Source organism: Fusarium odoratissimum, assembly GCF_000260195.1.
Source record: "Fusarium odoratissimum NRRL 54006 unplaced genomic scaffold supercont1.38, whole genome shotgun sequence".
Lineage (NCBI taxonomy): Eukaryota > Fungi > Ascomycota > Sordariomycetes > Hypocreales > Nectriaceae > Fusarium > Fusarium odoratissimum.
Genome location: NW_022158721.1, coordinates 212,773 through 231,204, shown reverse-complemented (window position 1 = coordinate 231,204; position 18,432 = coordinate 212,773). Strand labels below are relative to the sequence as shown.

The 18,432-nt window shown below is 48.8% G+C and overlaps 7 protein-coding genes and 1 non-coding gene across 10 annotated transcripts; 5 read left to right on the top strand and 3 right to left on the bottom strand.

Moving 5' to 3' along the window:
- The first annotated feature begins 102 nt into the window (after positions 1-102).
- Positions 103-2,227, top strand: FOIG_14122 (uncharacterized protein). The gene is made up of 3 exons (XM_031215325.1): positions 103-470; positions 523-1,272; positions 1,321-2,227. The coding sequence occupies exons 1-3, from the start codon at positions 226-228 to the stop codon at positions 2,045-2,047; spliced, it is 1,722 nt and encodes a 573-aa protein (XP_031055043.1). The 5' UTR covers positions 103-225; the 3' UTR covers positions 2,048-2,227.
- A 161-nt stretch (positions 2,228-2,388) lies between these two features.
- Positions 2,389-3,647, top strand: FOIG_14121 (NADPH2:quinone reductase; the record flags this gene model as incomplete). Its single annotated transcript, XM_031215324.1, has 5 exons — positions 2,389-2,488; positions 2,544-2,609; positions 2,659-2,963; positions 3,019-3,215; positions 3,266-3,647. 5 exons carry the CDS (start codon positions 2,389-2,391, stop codon positions 3,645-3,647), a joined length of 1,050 nt encoding a protein of 349 aa, XP_031055042.1.
- A 435-nt stretch (positions 3,648-4,082) lies between these two features.
- Positions 4,083-4,414, top strand: FOIG_14120 (uncharacterized protein; the record flags this gene model as incomplete). Its single annotated transcript, XM_031215323.1, has 2 exons — positions 4,083-4,373; positions 4,406-4,414. 2 exons carry the CDS (start codon positions 4,083-4,085, stop codon positions 4,412-4,414), a joined length of 300 nt encoding a protein of 99 aa, XP_031055041.1.
- A 334-nt stretch (positions 4,415-4,748) lies between these two features.
- FOIG_14119 (uncharacterized protein) lies at positions 4,749-6,571 on the bottom strand. Its single transcript, XM_031215322.1, has 2 exons — positions 6,436-6,571; positions 4,749-6,383 (listed from the first exon to the last, which is right to left on the bottom strand). The coding sequence occupies exons 1-2, from the start codon at positions 6,525-6,527 to the stop codon at positions 4,925-4,927; spliced, it is 1,551 nt and encodes a 516-aa protein (XP_031055040.1). The 5' UTR covers positions 6,528-6,571; the 3' UTR covers positions 4,749-4,924.
- A 3,269-nt stretch (positions 6,572-9,840) lies between these two features.
- FOIG_14118 (uncharacterized protein) lies at positions 9,841-10,113 on the top strand (the record flags this gene model as incomplete). The annotated part of the gene is made up of 1 exon (XM_031215321.1): positions 9,841-10,113. One exon carries the CDS (start codon positions 9,841-9,843, stop codon positions 10,111-10,113), a length of 273 nt encoding a protein of 90 aa, XP_031055039.1.
- A 637-nt stretch (positions 10,114-10,750) lies between these two features.
- FOIG_14117 lies at positions 10,751-10,866 on the top strand. The gene has a single exon (XR_004093459.1). It is a non-coding gene; the product is annotated as a 5S ribosomal RNA (ribosomal RNA).
- Positions 10,867-11,263: 397 nt separating this feature from the next.
- Positions 11,264-11,909, bottom strand: FOIG_14116 (uncharacterized protein). Its single transcript, XM_031215320.1, has one exon. The coding sequence runs from the start codon at positions 11,881-11,883 to the stop codon at positions 11,380-11,382; it is 504 nt and encodes a 167-aa protein (XP_031055038.1). The 5' UTR covers positions 11,884-11,909; the 3' UTR covers positions 11,264-11,379.
- Positions 11,910-12,620: 711 nt separating this feature from the next.
- FOIG_14115 (uncharacterized protein) lies at positions 12,621-16,472 on the bottom strand. 3 transcript variants are annotated; one of them, XM_031215317.1, is made up of 3 exons: positions 16,272-16,472; positions 13,493-16,207; positions 12,621-13,442 (listed from the first exon to the last, which is right to left on the bottom strand). In XM_031215317.1, exons 1-3 carry the CDS (start codon positions 16,328-16,330, stop codon positions 12,881-12,883), a joined length of 3,336 nt encoding a protein of 1,111 aa, XP_031055035.1. In that variant the 5' UTR covers positions 16,331-16,472; the 3' UTR covers positions 12,621-12,880. The 3 variants fall into 3 exon arrangements, with proteins under 3 accessions (XP_031055035.1, XP_031055036.1, XP_031055037.1); XM_031215318.1 differs by having other exon boundaries at positions 13,493-16,472; XM_031215319.1 differs by having other exon boundaries at positions 12,722-16,207.
- Positions 16,473-18,432: the final 1,960 nt, after the last annotated feature.

The following is an 18,432-nucleotide window of genomic DNA, read 5'->3' as shown; positions in this document are numbered from 1 at the left end:
TTAAGAAACAAAATCAGTTTCAAATCATATGCTCTAGGTTATCCAGCTTCACATGAGCCTTCGAGGGTCCCGTACACGCTAACCCTTCTCAGTAAGTTACATCAAATCTCCCACCTCACCAATCAAATCACTTTCTTTCGATAGCGGTCAAAATGACAATCAAACAATGTCAGCTTCCAACCATTATCTCACCCTTCAACCACTCAACGCGTCCGCCGTTGCACAATGAACGCGACGGAGACTGCCGCAGCTAATCCAGGCTCAGCGACAGAGGCAATAAGCTACTTCAAAGTTCTCAGCCTCGTCATTCTCCCCTTCATCGTGACATACGTCTTCACTTCCTTTGGCAACAAGGGCTATCAGCATGGCCATAGCGCACGAGAGCCCCCGAGGGTTCCGTACTGGATTCCGTACGTAGGCAATACTATTGGCTTCGCTTTTGACACCGAACGCTTTTTATCGTCTATTCTGTAAGTTCTCCCGGACCGATAAATCTTTTCCTCCACTGATCTCCGGGTCCAGATCCAAATTCGGCAAAGTCCCGCTCCGTATCTTTGTCGGCGCAGAGCCTATGTACTTTATTCCTCATGGCCAGCCTATCATTGAACTCTTCAAGGCGTCGCGACACTTGACTACCAAGTCTCTTGGTGTCATGACTGTTCGAGATGCGTTTGGCTTACCAGAGTCTGATATGCCGATCTATGTTGATGAGGATTCTCAGTTTGGACATGTTGACCCATTGAAGAGATTTGACTTTGTTCAGCATCGTGATTTACATGCTCTTTTGACAGGAGGGCCACTGAATTCAATGACTGCAAAGTTTGTTGAGGTCTACTCTGATATTATTGAGAGAGATACCAGGTTGAATGAGGACGATTGGACTGAGGTCGATGATCTTTACGAGTGGCTCAAAAACAATCTTCTCCGCGCTGCAATAACTGCTCTGTGCGGCGATAAGTTTCTTGAGATCTCACCAAACTTCCTTGAAGACTTTTGGTTGTTTGACTATCATCTTCCCAGCCTCTTCAAGCGGATGCCTCGATGGCTTGTTCCGAAGAGTTATGCGGCCAGAGACAAGTGCGTCGAGAGCATGCTGCGGTACCACGAGTACGGAAACCAGCTGTTTGACTTTACTGATGAAGACGGTGTCGTCAAGAAGGATTGGACATCGGAGTTTGGTACACGGTTGATGAGTGCTAGACAGAAAATGTTCCAGAGCGTTGGGATGACCCCGCGAGGTGGCGCTGCTCTTGATCTAGGGCTCATGTGGGCGTAAGTCGAGTACTCTACTAACCCAAGGGTCCGGCTAATGATTTGCAGGGTAAATGCTAATGCCATTCCCGCGGGCATGTGGATTCTCCTTGATATATTGCTCGACAAGGACCTGAAAGACAGAGTAATGGCCGAGATGCAACCTTCATTCATCGACAAGTCTCTATCGTTCGACATCGATAAGCTCTGCTCCGGTCCCCTGATCAATTCCATCTACCTCGAGACCTTGCGTCTTCGCGTTGCTTCACCCGTTGGACGAACATCCATCATTCCTAATCTCAAATTCGGAAAATGGCAGTTCAAGAAAGGCGTCGGCATGCTATCTTCATCCTGGGTCGGCGGCCACGATCCCGATTTCTGGAATACCGGACATGTACAGCCTGGCGGAGTCGAAGAGCACCCCGTTGAATCGTTCTGGGCAGAGAGATTTCTGGTCTACGAGAATGACCCAGCCAGCGGCCCAGTTCGACCAACCGCTTCTGCCGAAAAGCCTGCAAAGCGTACCTCAGAGGATGACCGTAAAGCGCGCTCTACTATTGATGGAACGCAGGGATATTGGTATCCTTATGGGGGCGGAACGAAAATGTGTCCTGGTCGATTCTTCGCCAAACAGGAACTCATAGCTGCTGTGGCGGTCGCTCTGCGTGCATTTGACATTGAACTTATTGACCCTGAAACGGCGCGTAAGGTTAGGCCCAATATGGATTACTTTCCGTTTGGAACTATTCCTCCTAAGGGGAAGGTTGCTGCTCGGATTAGGAGGCGAAAGCTGTGATGTGGTTGAGCTTGGCTTTTGGTTGTAGTATGTCTAGACTAGATGCGACATTAACAGAAGAACATCATATGCTTGGATGTGACAATTTCAGGGTCTGAATAGCATTTTTATGCCATATGTATATCCCATCATGGTAGAATGACGACAGTGTCGTGCAATTGTACCCGCATTCTGATATCTTTAACTCCACTCTAAAATGTGTCACTGAGCGTCATAAACACAAATATGTCATTACCTTTAGCTTTAATGTCTTGACTCATTGACCTGTGATTGTTACATCCAAAACATAAATCCTTTATATCAAATAAGATTTCTGGTCACACTATTGCAAGATAACCACTATGAAAGCTGTCGGAGTCTCAAAATACGGCCCGGTCGACAACCTTCAATCACGAGAGGTACCGAAGCCCAGTGTCCAATCGGCCGACAGATTCTCGTCAAGTCAGTTTCCAATGCCACCGCTTCTCGGATTTAAAAGTGCTGATGTTCTTCAGAGTGAAAGCTTGTTCCGTGAATCCGATCGATCACAAAGTGCGATCTGGAACCTATGACGATGCGCCCGGTATTTCTACCCGCTCTCGCCATGCGGAGTATGACTGACGAACTGATAGACTACTATGAACACGTCCCAAAGGATTTTCATATCATCGGTTTCGACGGAGCCGGCGTGATTGAGCAAACAGGACCTGACTGCCAACTCTTCAAAGTCGGCGATGAAGTTTCTTGGGTTGGCGCAACGACTGAACAGGGGAGTTATGCAGAGTACCAGCTCGTGAGCGAATTGGCCTGCGCGAAGAAACCGAAGAACCTCGATTTTGTTGATACTGCGAGCTACGGTTTGACTTTCATGACGGCATATCAGTCGCTGTATCGGAGGATGGAGGTTAAGCCTGAAGAGCAGGCGGGTATTTTGATCGTGAGTACATAGCATCCGAGACAGTGAAGTTAGCTGACAGGACGTGTTCAACAAGATCAATAGTGGAGGTGGTGTTGGAAGTGCGGCTATTCAGCTTGCGAGAAGAGTTCTGAAGCTTCCGGTCGTGGTAGCTACTGCATCGCGACCTGAGACGATCGACTCTTGCAAGCGGATGGGCGCTACTCATGTTATCAACCATCGGGAAGACCCTGTAAAGCAGATTGAAGACCTGGATCTCGACGTTCCCATCAAGTAAGTCCTCTATACTCCTTCAATTACGATCTTCTTGCTCACAAGCATAGATACGTCTACATCGTTGCCCGAACCGAGCAATACACCGAATCCGTCGCCAAAATCTGCGCACCATTCGGAAAGGTCTGCACCATCGTTCAGGCAGACGTGAGTCTCTACGGAACAGAATTCATGTCGAAGTCCTTGACATTTTCATGGGATTGGTTGGGCTCTGCTGCGTATCATAACACTGGCGTCGAAGATCATCATGAGATGCTAGACACTATTTCTCGTCTGATGGAAGACGGTACACTCTTCTCTACAGTTGGAACTCGTCTTAGGTTAACGCTTGAGGGGTTGAAGGAAGCGCATAAGAGGGTGGAGAGTAGTACTACAGTTGGGAAGATTGCGCTTGGTGTTGATGAGCCTGGGGAGGGTGAGCCATTCGCTTAGCCTAGCGTCCTATACCAGCTAGCAAGTCACCGACAGACTGCAACCGATGTCGTCAAGCAATAGTTCGTCGTCGATGAATAAGCCTGCGCCCTCCATAATCAACCCCCGTTCAAGACAGATTTGGAGATTAACCGAAGCAACCAATTGTGTCATCATTTGCCTGAACTAGGCAGAATTAGGACCGTGGTAAATAATCCAGTGAGTAAAACATGCTCTTGCTTCGCTTTTAGTCTTGCCGGTGGCTATGCCAGGTTGGTTATAGCTTCTGGTTGGCTATAGCAAGCCACGAGGCTCAGCTGCCCCTCCTGACAATTGACCGCGCTGTATGACTTCCGCTTTCATCTAGACCCGTTAATCACGCTCTTTAATCTCTCCTTCTATTATATAAAAGCACTTGTATTCTACAAGGAGTCTTCTAGAAAACTGTGTATCTCAATGCCAACAGACGACGAACCTAGGACGAGCCAAGATTCGACGCCTCTGCCGCGAGACGTCGAGCTGGGGCCGGCTGGCCATCAATCCGAGTCCAAGACCCGAGGTTTCAAAATACTATTTCAAAAGCACTTCTTATCTCTCTGTGGTTGGATCCTTGCTCTTGTCAGCACAGCTGTGTCAATTGCCGCTCTTCTTCCAGCTTTCCGTGGCCTGCTGCTCTCAGACAAACAGCTCAGACTCGCCGAGTGGTCAGCCCTGAAGGACTACCTAGATCAGTGCAAAGAAGACTCCGTAAGTGGCCCATTCACTATCAAAGGTCTCAGCCCTTCTAATTTTATCTGATAGAAAACTGGAAACATCTCTGAAGAATGCGAGGCGGCCTTGACAAAATCGTTGCCACCTCCTCCAGGGCTGTCCTATAGCGATAATCTCGACCTTGGTTCTTGGGGAATTTCCTATAGGTCTGTTGGTTTAGAGGTAAAATATATTGAAACACTGAATTTCATGGTTATATGTCTACCATGGAGTGTTGTTATGGTCTGTTGGTTGTATCGCACGTGGCGACGGACTCGATCAAGGCATCCTGACAAATATGCATCTGTGACGAAATCTCGAGAACGACCAACTAGGAAATCGTTGAAAACATCCTAAGACAAAAACAGGTTACAGGTGTATTCTTTTAGATCTCTTTGGGGCTCTGATCCAATAATAGTTGGCTAGTGTAGGCGACATAGCACTAGGTATATTGAGTATAAACATTGAATCGCTGACAAGTGGTATCATTCTATATCCGCGATGAGGCAAATCTCCTGCACTGACACCAACAATCGACCTCCTTATCCTCAGCTCAACATCTCAACCGCCCCAAATCTGATACTGCCCGTATTCCCCAGCTCATTCAGCCAACCTTCAACATCAGAACTCACACCCAAAGCCAACTCCTCCTCAACAACCCCATCTTGCCAGGTATTCGTCACGGTTAAATCTCCGCCCTTAGCAGAGATGACACTGAAAGTCAAGGCCGATCCAAACGTCGGCGCAGTCTGAGTAAACGTAGCACTCTCAATAGCCCAGCTATCACCCTCGCCCTCCGCCTTGCCCTGTATGACACCAAGGTTGCTGATCTCCCATGAATACGATCGCGTTTTGCCATGGTCTTTGAGGAAAGACTGCCAGTCCTTGACAAACTTGGCCAGCCCGATATGATCATTCTTGGTACCCAAGTCCAGCTTTGCAGATAGCCCGTCTCGGATAGCTTTCGCGGACGACCAAACTGTAGCTTCCAGACCTGTGCTCATATCTCGCTGTGTTTCAGCCTCGTTAATTTGTTCCCGAAACTTGGCGACAAGATCCTCGTCAAACGTAAACGGCCAGTATGCCACGCTGTTGATCGCCGTCTTATTCAAATCGATGCTGGGATGTCCTGGCTTCTGGAATTGTCTCAGACAAACAGGAGTACCGCATAAGAACGCAGAAGCCTTGATCTCAGCAAGTCTTCTCGCCATCGATACCGCAATGAGCGCATGCATAAGCCCCGTCAAAGTCGTGCCGTGCTGACGACAAGCGTCTAGCACAGGCTTCAGTGCCTTTTTCGTCACCTGCATCGCCACCATGCTTGTCTTCGATGGTTCTGTCGGTATTGGTGCCCAAGTTGCCATATGAGGTAGTTCCTTCGCTTTCATCGAAGCGATGATGTCGCGCCCGAATTCACCGACGATGAAATGTAGGGAGACGGGTAGCTTGATCAAGTGATGCAATGGAGGCGTGAGCTCGGTGTTTGGGACCTCGAAGATGCGGTTTCTGAAAATGGCGGCGTTGTCGTCTGGTGTATTGAGACAAGTAAAAAGACTGTCTTGCAAGACTTTTCCGCTTTTCCCATCAGCCGCTGTATGCTCCCAAGCAAAGACAACATCGATGAAGTTGGAAGCGGCGGGCTGAAGTATCGCGGCTCTCCAGCCGGGCTGTGTCTCGAGATTCATGTAGGGCTCATTGACTTGCCGTTCCAAGGTAGCATGGAGAATCGATTCGTACGCTTCTTGATCAGAGACCGTCCGCCATTCTATGTGATTATTCAAGTCGATCTGACCCAGCCGTACCCAGTATTGCTTCTTAGAGTCCGCGTTAATTCGTCCAACCGTGAACAGCGGATGCTGCAGGATAGCGCGGGCGAAAGCATTCTCAACAAGCTTCTGGAATGATGCAGCATCCGAGGTGAGGAGTGCTTCGGGAATAAGATAACGACATGATATCGCACAACCAATAATTGCTCCTAACGAATAATGAGCAGCTTGGAGACATTCACTACAAAGCATTAGCTCGACCTTTTGAGACTACAGGACGGGGTAGCACTCACACAGGGCTGAGCTTCCTCAACACCTTGTCCTTGTCGTTTAGATTTCTGGCGCTCTTCTTGCTACGAAGGCGGTCGATCATGTTTGACGACATAGTGCAACTGTAACCCTCGGCAGATGAAAGAAAGTTAAAGTCTGTATAGATCAGCGAACTAAGGGTTTAACTATAAACCTTCAGAAGCATGAACACAACAATTTTATACAAAGTTTATTAAAATAGAATAGTTCTACCACTGTCAGACGGTGACACGCTCGGTTGGCTTCAAGGTAAATTGGCAGGGTTGTTTAGCCAATCAGCTAGTCTTTTTCCGTTGGTCGTCGTGGCCCTTGTTCATGGATGGTGACGCTAGCGCGGTCGTGATTGGCTAGTCATGGCTTGATTCATTCCGTCGGGCGTCCGCGGGCACCAACTCCAGTCGCGTTTGGGAATAATCTGGGACCTTTGATTGAGGCTGAGGGGGGTCGCTTTACCCTACAAGGCTATGCATCGTTCGCACTCGGATAGAGTTGCCTAGAGTGTTTCAGGGGTTTGCTCGATCAGTTCATGTCGACATCTCGTATTATGGGAGATTATTGGTGGATTGAGGCTTCGTCATCAACCGTGTTGGTAAGAATTCTACAATTGACAGTCTGATCAGATCATGATAAAGCGCATGTACGAACATCAACACGTGGCTTATTACAAGTCATATGCTTACCTTGCACAGTGAGCAGTTGTCAATTTCGAGGTTGACGTTGACTTCAGTGTGTTCAGAGTATTGACTTGACAGTGGCTGCCGCGGGTGAGTTCCGATCACTAGCGTAAGTCCCATCGCAGTGGATTAGTTCATGACTAACCGCCAGGGTTTAATTAAGGATGACCCGAACTGACAGATAGCCGTATATGGGAACAAACTTGTTCCCTCAGCCTTAAAGATCGATGTTCAGCGTTTAATTGCGCTGTCGGAGCCTTTCCCGTGCCGGCTGATGCGGTCGGTGATCAAGCCCATGTCACTTGTTCAGGTTGGACCCACTGATGTTCAAAAGTCCGGAGCTTTGAGGAGTTCGAACGGCATACTATTATTTACAGCTCGAAACCGTGTAAAATGATAAGTGTTCCGATTCGCGATGAACCTAATCGTGCAAAGAATGCACCCAGCTTCACTTCAGCTCCTCGTCAGCTATATGACACCCCGTGCTGAGTCAACGCCCCTTGCTTTACCAACGACCAGTAAACTCTGGACATCTGCCCTGATCAATGTGTTTGGCTGTGCCAACAAGCAGTGATATATCGCTCGAATCCAGCACGCCATGAATGTCACACGGCCTTCGCTCAGATATGCAGAAACTTTAAGCTTGCGGCAACTGAAACGAGTCTGATAAATGAATCGCATGCGATAAAGCAAAGACTGAAGGACTTGAAGATTGCTCCAAGTGTACAGAACGTCAAACTGTCATAATCACGGAGTGTAAATCAGTCGATTGCCGAATTGCAAGGAGCAGACGGAAGCAGAAGCAGTGTGATGACGGTTTACATTTAACAACTACCCTCTCTCTAGCCATTCAGATATAATTATGATGAGGATCTACATAGATAGTACCTTCAAGGAACTGTGAGCCAGATTTATGGACTCCATGGCCAGATAGAGCAACCACTTTGCAAAGTATAAAATATGTAGCTTCTTCTTGACTAATCTTCCTCCACCATAATTACAAATATACAACATTAAGGAAATCGGTTAGAATTTCAAGACGCTAGCCGCTAGAGAGACTACATAATCATCATATGCATTATGTATCCGCAGGATGGAAAGTGCGCATGCGGCGCTATATGCATATTCCCAGCAGAATGGAAGACCTGCTCAAAAGGCAAGAATCTTGCGAAATTGGGGAAGTGCCCTGCCTTTCAAAGGGGACCAACTAATACCATTCCATGGGAATGCATGAAATTCAAGAAGGCTAAGCAAAAGACGACGCAAGGGACAGGGTCATGAGTTTGTCCCAGGTCATACAGGACATATGGGATAGTGTTATGATCAACAGTGTAGAGGTGATAGGCCCCTAGTTAGCGCAGGTCGCTAATAACAACCCTGTTCACACGGACATATGCCTCCAGGGTTTTCCTCGAGGTTGTTTTACGGTCTTCGGGAACAAAATCGAGCATCGGTAATTAGAGTCTCCTCTAGGAGTAATTATATGTATCTAACTGATCTCGATCAAATTGACTCTGAAGTATCTCAGCCCAGCAGCAAAGAACTATTCATTAAGGGCAATTGACAGAAGCCCAGGTGAACTAAGAAAGAATAAAAATAAAAGATAATGAAGATCAGTATTGGAAAGAATCGGTAACTGGTTTCTCAGTATCTCGGACACCTGATATGTTATCCGGCGACAGCAAAAGTGAATCGCAGTAATAGATTTCAACCTTGAGGAATCACAAACAGTTAACCTTCCAGACAACCATTGCGATAGCAATACGTGAATGCACACCACTGTGTGATTGTGAGTAGAATCTCTTAAACAGTGAATAAGAAAGTGAAGACCAGTTTGGTGTATAAAACACATATCACTGGCCACCAACAGACCGTTCACTAACATCAATCCCCAAGCACAACACATCAACTCCCACGAGAAGGAACAACATCTGACCGCTTACCCAGCATACAACGATCATGTGCTGGCCAGATAAGATTATCAAGATATGCCATTGCGAATATAGAGGGACGGAAACACAATGGGAACGTTGCCACCTAGCAAACCAGCTCAAGCTAAAAGACCAAGACTTGGGTGCTTGCCCTCAGCTCAGAGAAGGAAGACATATATTGCAACCATATAAATGCATGGATTGCCGACATGCAAACTTACAGATACAGAGATATTGAGGACCCGGCGAGAAACGCATACCGACGCAAGTAAGGGAGTAGAGGTTGTTAAGTGCCGGAAGCCTTGCTGTTTACAAAGAGATACCTTTAAATAACAAAGAACCACAAGGTATAATCAAAACCCTTCATTTCTCACAGCCTGTAAGATCTATGTGACTAAATCTTTCGCAATCAACGTGACCTATGAAGCATCAAGCGTGTAAGCTCCTTTATAAAGGGCAATCCGTCGCTAAGTACACCTAGCTCATGAGGTCAGTAGGTTAGATGAGTAGAGCTTCACTACGAAACGACTGCTGTAACTCTGAAACTCCCAGGCTTGATATAATGTTATTGGTTTGCGTGAGTCGGATCGATGGGCTAAGTACAGTGAGTGATGCTTCGGTCACAGAGAACATTCAACACTCAACGACAATCAATGCAAAAACCGCACCTTAACATCATACCACCTCAAGCCTGTGGGACTGTGATTGAACTAGTGACTGAGCAGGAGAAATGAATCTCACTACATAAACCCGCTCTTCCGACAGAAAAAGCGACTCCTCAAGCATGAGTGCTACCAACAACCAAGTACCAACCACCCAACCCAAAGAACAACGACAAAGACGACAAAACACAATCATGTGCAAGATCAGGGACGTTACATATGTCCGTAGTTGCAAAACCCCAGAGACTAAGCATGAGGTGGAAGAATCTGGAGAGGGCAAAGGAAGTCCCAAAACATGTCCCTTACGATATTATTCTCTCAAAGTTGTAACCGAGGACTGTGAGGCTTGTGTGGCAAAGAAGAAAGAGGCTGCGAAAGCGGCGAAGAAAGCTTAGCTTTGTAGGGAAGCATGCAGCCGTGGTCCGACAGTGATTTGCCTTGTTTCACTGGACAAGTCCTTAATTTAGCGAATTCGTATCAAGAGGGCCGTTCTCTCTATCTCATAGAGATATTTAGGCTAATAAACTCGCACATGATATAGCTACACTTGCCCTGTGTTGTGAAGTCGCTCAAAAGGGATAGATTCTTGCCAGAGGTGAATGTTCCAAGTGATACAGCAGTATAGGCCAGACAGTAAGAAGGCAAAAGAAAGGCAAACACGAAAACAAAGCTCTTTATACCGGTACCCCCGAGGTTTGAGATCCAGCCGATGTCCCCATTGCTACCTTTTCAACCGACGCTCTGCGAGATATACAATCTCACCATGGTACGTATGATATCAAGGCGCAGGATGAGGACTGTTAGTATAAGAATGATGTGAAGGAGAAATCTGGTGCCGTGATCAGGAACATTTCTGTGAAGAGCACCCAGGAAGACAGGATGTTGAGTATTGTAAGGACCTTGGGGATGGGGTGCAGGTATATCATGTTGCTATGGTTCTCTGTGATTGGTGATATACTTGTCTCCTAGGAGGGCTGCAGAGGACTATCTGTCCGTGCTCTTGAGTCCCAACGGCAGCACACTCTGTCACATACGACCATACCTGCAGTAGAATACGGGATCCCGTCCGCTCTCCCATAGTCAAGCCCGCAAGGGGCGGATTAGTAGTTGGGTCGGTGACGACCAGCGAATCCCCGCTGTTGTATGTTTTTTTGCCCTTTCCACCATCTACTGTGCCTTTATTTTGCTGGTTCTGTTGGCTGTAGAGAATGTGTCGTGGTTGACTGACGATCTGGGCTGCTGGGTTGGTTGCGGGGTCAAAGTCAGGGCTGGGCAAATTGGGAGGGGAGACTGGCCGGGGCTCATTTGTGAAAACATTGATGCGACTGTAAAATCTGAATTGAAATGATATGGCCTTCCCTATACTTGTTTCGTTGTAAAGTTATGCTGGTGAAGTCGAGTGAACTGCTACAGATAATGGAATCCCCACTCACAATCTGGATGGAATATTTTTCTGTGTCGCCAACAGCCCTTCAATTGTTCTTGGTCTATGCTTAAAGTGCGCCTCATGCGATGTCACTGGGAATCGTAAATGATTCAAGAGTTGGTCCGATCAATTGAAGTTGGCAAACTTGATCTTAGCTACAGGTATTGTCGGACATGCCATATCGTAGATGTCTTGCTTGTCCAAACCCAACGTCTACCGCCAAGTCACCGCCAGCTCAAGCGAAATACATGTCGCCCTCGTTGTTCTGCTTTCCTCTCCTGCAGTGTCCGTTCTTGCATCCCTCGCAGTGATCTTCCTCGTGAGGCGCCTTGGACTTGTCAGAGTACTTGGGTTTCTCGACCTCAACTCCGTTCCACTTCTTGATGCGGTATGTGACTCTGTCGACATAGGTCTCTTCTTTGAGCTTCGGCTTGCTCAGGTGGTTGCATTCAATGCATCGCTGGTGGTACACGCGGACATTGTAGCGGTTGCGGGAGTACTCGCGGATCGTGATGGCAACGACCATGCTCTTCCAGCCGCGAGAGTCACATTTATTGTTGTGGCATACGAACCGCCCGATGATATTGGTGTCGTAGGTACGGATGGCGCCGAGATCCTCGTCTGTTTCGAAGAAGGTGTAGTCGAGCTGGTCTTCCTCAAGTTTGTCGGCGACTTGGTCGTGGAGATCGGGGAACATGGACCACGAGCGGGGCGGCTTCTTTCCTCTCTTGCCTGGCATGATGGATCAATCGCTGGCTGTTTCTGGGTCGTGAGTTGGTTACCGTTGATGTTGCCCGGGAGTCGAAGCTTGGCCGCTCAACTTAGCTGATGCTGGTTGTGTCGAGTGTGTCAGTGAGGCTGGGATGAGAAGGAAGGAATGAGAATCTTGGAAGGAAGAGATGAGAGGGGAGATACCAGAGAGAGGAGATGGCGAGGAAAAGAGAGGGGTGCAGCAGCTTGCATGAATGACGAAAAGTAAACATCACGCACTGCCGCTCGCAGGTGTGCCAGTGCCAACGAAAATGGCGGTCACTTGTCACTGTCAAACAGCTGTAACATCGGGGAAATGCAAAGCGCCGCCCGCAACTTATCACCGGCCGTTTGCACGACAAAATGCTGCCCTGAGAGGCTCCCTAAATAAAACAGGATTATTTAAAGTGGCATGGCAAACGATGGTGTTTCCCACCAGCCCCATTCAACAAAGAGTATTCATGGAAGGCTTTTTCTCTCGGACACTGTTTGTTTTGTACCAGCGGCGCCTATTGGTCGTTCACGTTGTGTTGGTCGGCCTCCCGCATTGAGTATCAACTCTGCGGCCGCCCAACACGGCTTCAGCACTGAAGTGTTGGTATTCCGTGGCAAGTCAACCTTTTATCCATTGAATTGTTTATGCTTTATCTTGGTCATCGTAACTTGGTATCTACCCGACAGTGGCACGCTTCAAGACGCGATAACATATGTGTCATGCACGCGAGGCTTTATAGGCAGATTTGACTTAGACCTGCAGCGCGGCTAGAGCTTCATTACACAGTGCAAGCCTTGTCATATTTCTACGATACTTGCAGTTCATGACTGCATCATCTATCTGAGTTTTATATGCTCAATGTTGAGTCTTTGAAGGTCGCCGAGGTCGCTGGTAACACAAGTTAGAACATATCTTGGTGTTCCCCTCCTATTCTGTCGAGTTAGCCTAGGCAAATTCCTGGAAAATGTCACTTGTGTAGCAAATCTCCTCCTCAACTATTAATAACTACTTCCAGCTCACGCAACTTGACAGGTTTTGTAATAAAAACGTCAACACCGCTTCTTGTTGCTTCCTCCCGCGTACTCTCAGACCCAAGCCCCGTTATAGCTATGATCTTGGAGGCAGCGATTCCATTGTATAGCTCAAACGCTCGTATCTGACGCGTAGCCTCTAGGCCGTCCATCACTGGCATCGATATATCCATGAGTACATACTTGAACTGCCCCGGCGTCTCTTTGTACGCATTCACCGCTTCCTGCCCGTTTACTGCGGTGCGGTATGGCTTTTGGAGTTTCCTCATAGAGTGAGTTAGCATCTTGAGGTTTATGGGGTTATCTTCTACTAGGAGGAACTGTGGGGTCTGGAAGTAGTCTTGCGCTGGGACGAGGCCGCCCAGGGGGCTCTCTACGGCAGGGGTTGGTGGTTGGCTACATGATACCATGTCTGAGGGCGTTGGTAGTGGTATTGTTCCCGGGGTATGTGGGTTGTCTTCTATCTCGGCCCAGAAGGTGATGGCTCTGGACACTGCCCTTTCTAGCTTGTTCGGAGTGAGGCTGAGATCCAGTTAGCGAAATTGAGCATTTTACAAATCAAGATGGCTCACGGTTGGGCAACATAGTCGCATAATCTCGTGCGTCCAGTTGATACCTGTGCTGACTCATATCGTTGAACGACAAGTGCGTTGTTGCACACCACCAGCACTGGTGCATCGGGCCATGATTGTGCTAGTTCTGAAAGGTTGCTCGCTGAATTATCCTGCACGATAACGACATCGGGAGCTAGCCGTTCCACCTCTGACAGCGCGTCTGGTACCATACCTAGATGCTCGAAGCACAGCTCGTTCATCAAAGCTCTGGAGGTCATAGACCCATGATGTGTAGCTTCGAGGCTTTGAGGTAGGGCGGCCAGTCTGGCGCGTAGACCGTGGCATGGGCTCTGTTGATAGACCGCGAACTCGGATGCTGGAGAGCTTGTGCCTGGGAGCATGGGTATCGACACCGTGACTTTGGTGCCAACGTCAACTTGACTGTTGATGGATATCGTGCCGCCAAGCTGATACGTGATCCTTTGGACAAAACTGAGCCCCAGCCCCGCTCCGGTAGATAATTGGTCCTCTTGAGAGAAAGGCTTGAAGATGTTGTTCCGAAGGAAGTCCTCGCTGATTCCCCGGCCTGTATCTTCAACTGCTAGTTCGATCATGCGTTCGCCGCTCAAAGCACCTTGTGGCTGAGATTGTGCCATCGAGACCTTGATGAAGCCTTGAGAGGTGTACTTTAGTGAGTTCCCGAGGAGGTTCATGATAATCCGACGGATCGCACCGGCCCGCGTTTGGAAGCTCCAAGAGAGCGTCGGGTCGTAGAGTAAAAAGATGGTAACCACACCGTCTTGAGGTTGGTTCCTCTGGTCGATGGCTTTTGCTTCAGCGGCTTCTATGGAGTCCATTCGTCGCATGGCTCCAACATCGGTGCTCGTTCTGCTCTTGGAGGGACTGAATATGTGAGCGATCGATGCGTGCTGATAGCTGTGGCCAGCATAAACACTCTCCACTACATCTTCGGCGATCTGGTCCAGGCGGACCGTTTTGTTCACGGTTTGCTCCCTGTTCGGGGGGACAATGCCCAGCTTGGATCTTTCTAAGCTGTCGTCGTTCGTGGTATCTGATCGCATCGACTGATTCACCTTGGTGAAATCCAGTAAATGCTCTGTGGTGTCGAGCATAGTACGACAGCATGTCCCAATCAGGTGAGCGATGTTCTGCTGCGCTGCACCCAACCCAGAGTCATTGAGCAGTTCGAGGCCTAGCGTAATTCCGTGGAGCGGCGAGCGTAGTTCGTGAGATATAGAACCTAGAACGTCTGACTTGGCCTTGTCGGCCGCCAGGGTTTCTATCTGGAAGGCCTCTGATGCCGCCAGTATTCCGAGGGCCCTGAAGAACGGCAGTTCTCCGTCTCTGTCGGACTCACGTCGAGGTGCCCTTGACCAAGCAAACCCGCCGATGGAAAGTAAGCCTTTGAGGGGGTCCCATATAGGGATGAAAGCTACATATCGGGCTCCGTTGAAGGCTTCCTGTAATTCCCGCTTCTCATAGCTTTCATGGTCGCTTCTTGGAGGAGCATTCTGTTGTGATGGCTGCTGCTCTGGTTGGCTAAAACCTGAGCCAAAGTGTCCCGTATTATCGGTGAATGATCGCTGAGCTTGTGAATCAAAGTCAAATATGTAACCTTCAGGGTATCGTCGAAGCATGTGAGAAAGAAGCGCTTGTGAAATGTTGTTGACGTCTTGAGTGGAGCTTGAACCGAGGTCTTTGGAGGATCCGAGTAATTGGCAAGGCGGTTGGAATTTGGCAGTGGGGGTTTCGTTTATACTCGCACTGCTGTAAACGCGTGGAGTTTGACATGACCCATCGAGGGAGAAGTCGTACTGAGTTGCTGTTTCGGGTGAGTGGACTAGAGGGAGATCCCGAGAATCTCCTCTGAAAAAGGCGCAGTAATCTGCGTGGAGAGCCTCTTTAATAACAGTTGCTGCTATGAGAAATGGATTTGATAGCGTGTGTTCCTGGCTTTGGTAGTTAGGAATCTCCAGCGGTGCATGCCCATCATTGTATTGCGTTTGGTCTCCACTTGCTTGATGCTCTGCACCGGGATGCAAATCTTGAAGTGAACCCTTGCGTGAAGTCAAACCCCTCTCAGTGAACCTCTGAAGCCCAAGGCTCATCGCCGTGCTGCGTTTTAAGGAATGCTTTATTCGATTGCCCTCGAGGTGATCCATAATTGTTTGCGACAGCCCTCGAAGGACATTTGAGTGTTTCTCTTCCCAGACCCCACCAGGCGTAGAGTTCATGACGCACAAGACTCCAATGTTGATGCCCCGAGGAGACCGTATAGGCACGGCGGCGTAGAACCTGGCGATGCTGCCAGGGCGGCAGTATGGGCTGGCTGCGAACCTCGGGTCTTTGGCCAGATCCTGGACGGCGATGACCGGCAGCTCTTGCGATGTAGGAGTATCCAATGACTCCTCAGCAGCGCGTAGGGTGTAGTGACAGACCCCATCGGTGCGGGGGATATACGTCCCGCAGAGCAAGAGTTCTTCGTCGCTGTTGTCCAACGATGGGCTGTTTATGAGTGACGTGGAAGGTGTTGCTTCCGCGACTATGTACTGCCTAGTCTTGTCAAACAGCGATACAAGCGAGCGCTCTGTTTTCGTCTGACAAGTTGCCAACTGTGCGAGACCCGTGAGGACAGAATCCGGCGACTTTTCAGGCCCCGCAGCACTGATCTGGCTGAGAGGCCTACATGTTGTGCGCAGCAACTCATCGTACCTGCGAAGTCATGGTAAGTACCGCAATGGCGTGTACATGAACAGGCTGCGATAAGAAGACGTACCGAGAAGTCTCATTCTCACGCCTGTCTTCAGACATATGAGGGTCCCTGGCGCCCGACATTGTCCTGTTGGATTGACGATAGGCATCAAACTCGTCGTCAAACTGAGGGGAGGCAAAGGCGCGGGAAAAAAGCCCAAGGGAAGAATTAAGCAACAGTCAATCGGAAAGCTTCTCCTGTTATCATTGGATGTGTCGCCACCACGACGGAAGCTAAGGGAGCATTACAAGAGATTACTGGCCGTGGATGAAGATGCACTATGCCGGAAAGGATGAGCAGAGAGCCTGGGCCCGGGCCGTAGGTAGAGTCTTTTGACGGTCTAGAACGTTGGCCCAGGGACACCAAAAGACGTTGAGCTGAAGGAGACTCCCGCGTTTGCCGAGCGCGTCCGTCCATGGTCTTTCCGTCAAAATCCCATCCGACCATGGTGACAATTCTTCTCAGTTACTACAGGAATTCGCCAAAATACCACGGCCCATCCAGCTGCCTAATACAAAAGAGAAAAAAACTGATTGTTCAAGTTAGTCTCTGTTCAGGGACAACGCACGCTGTGTCATAGGTAAATGTGGCCTGTTCCGCACCCGGAGCTACCCTCCGGCTCGCGCTACAGTCAAAGTTCAGGGCACAGAAAAACCTGGTTTCCTTCCCCTTACCCTATTTGTTGGGGGGTCATAATGCAGTACAGCGAAGCAAACCACAGAAAGCCATTTCGTCATCCAGAGCTCATAAATCCAAAGGAGACGAGGCCCCCCTGGAGTAAAGCCAAGGTTCCGGAGCCCTCTCCGTCGCTGTCGCTTGTCTGGTTGGTCCAGGTGGATCACATTCCCTGGCTAGTGTCTTTCGTGAGACCCTGAGACGCATGGACCCTAGAACCCTTTTGGACCCCTAGACCCTTGAGAAATATGGAGACCTCGCTGTCTGTTTGTCGCACTGTTCAAGTCTCTATATTCACAAGATTTTGAAGTTTTTATCTTCTTGTGCCTAATTCCAAGGTATGTAACTGAGAAGCTATAGTAATTATTCGTGTACTACATGTATTATTATTGTTGCCTTTTGATAACTCATATGCGTAAAGAGACCCGGAAACTCCTTTCCTTTCCTTTTCTTTTGCTCCCTTGCTTAAACAGACATACAATCGTAAAAGTTGATACATAACACAGTCCCCAAGAGCTCGCAATCACACCACTGCATTTCTTAAAGCGAATCTCTTGTGGACATTTGTGCTCTAGTCGGAGCTAAAGCAGTGACTTGACGCTCCGGCGTGGTGTTTCTGTTGTCGTTTCGCATATATTAGACCACAGAAATTGCACAGCGTTCGAGGTCCTGACGGGCCCTCACGCCATTGTGGCGTCGTGTTAGTATGGCAGGATGTGCAAGACACTTTGGTCGGCAGGGCATTTTCCTGCCAGTGCCACATGTCCTGTCGGTGTTGGTGGCATTGTCTTAACTGGTAACTCTTCCGTCTGCTCCTCTTGTGTGATACTCCTAGATCTTGACACTGGCTGATAATCCCCTGTTGTGTGCTTGTGTGTTGCGAACTATGCAGCGGTTTCTGATCGTTATGTAGATGGCATGGCGCATCGGCGTGGCATGTACTATGAGAAGATTTCGTCTCGTTGGATAATGTAGACGCTATAGCCGATGTTTGGAAGACATTGACATCGCCGAGCGGATGGCCAACGCATTCAGATGACTGGACGCCATGCTGGTTCTGTAAGTAAACATATATAGTCTTGGTAAGTGTCACTTACTTTTAGATGTGCCTGTTTGTGTTCTGGTCTTGTTACGGGTGATCTTGATGATGAGCCGACTTCTGGGCGGGAGGGACGTTGTTGCGGACAGCGACGGCCTTGACATCGAGCTTTCAACTGTACCGGCTGACCCGGTGAAGCGGGACAGGGAATAAGATAGGATGATGTGAGTGAATAGCACATGGCGTTGTGGTATGGCGATCTTGATGAAACATGGAAGATCTTGGGATCGGGCTGTTTCTTATGGATTTCGGGGTATCAGTAGGGTCCAGCACCTCCACAAACCCAACTCGTCCTCTATGATGTCACCTTCATGGGGAGAGGATACTCCGTACAGTACAAATGTAATACATGGATGTACCGCTCCACAGTGGCTGGTTTGGGCTTGGGTGATCTAATTGCTCCGGGTTCTC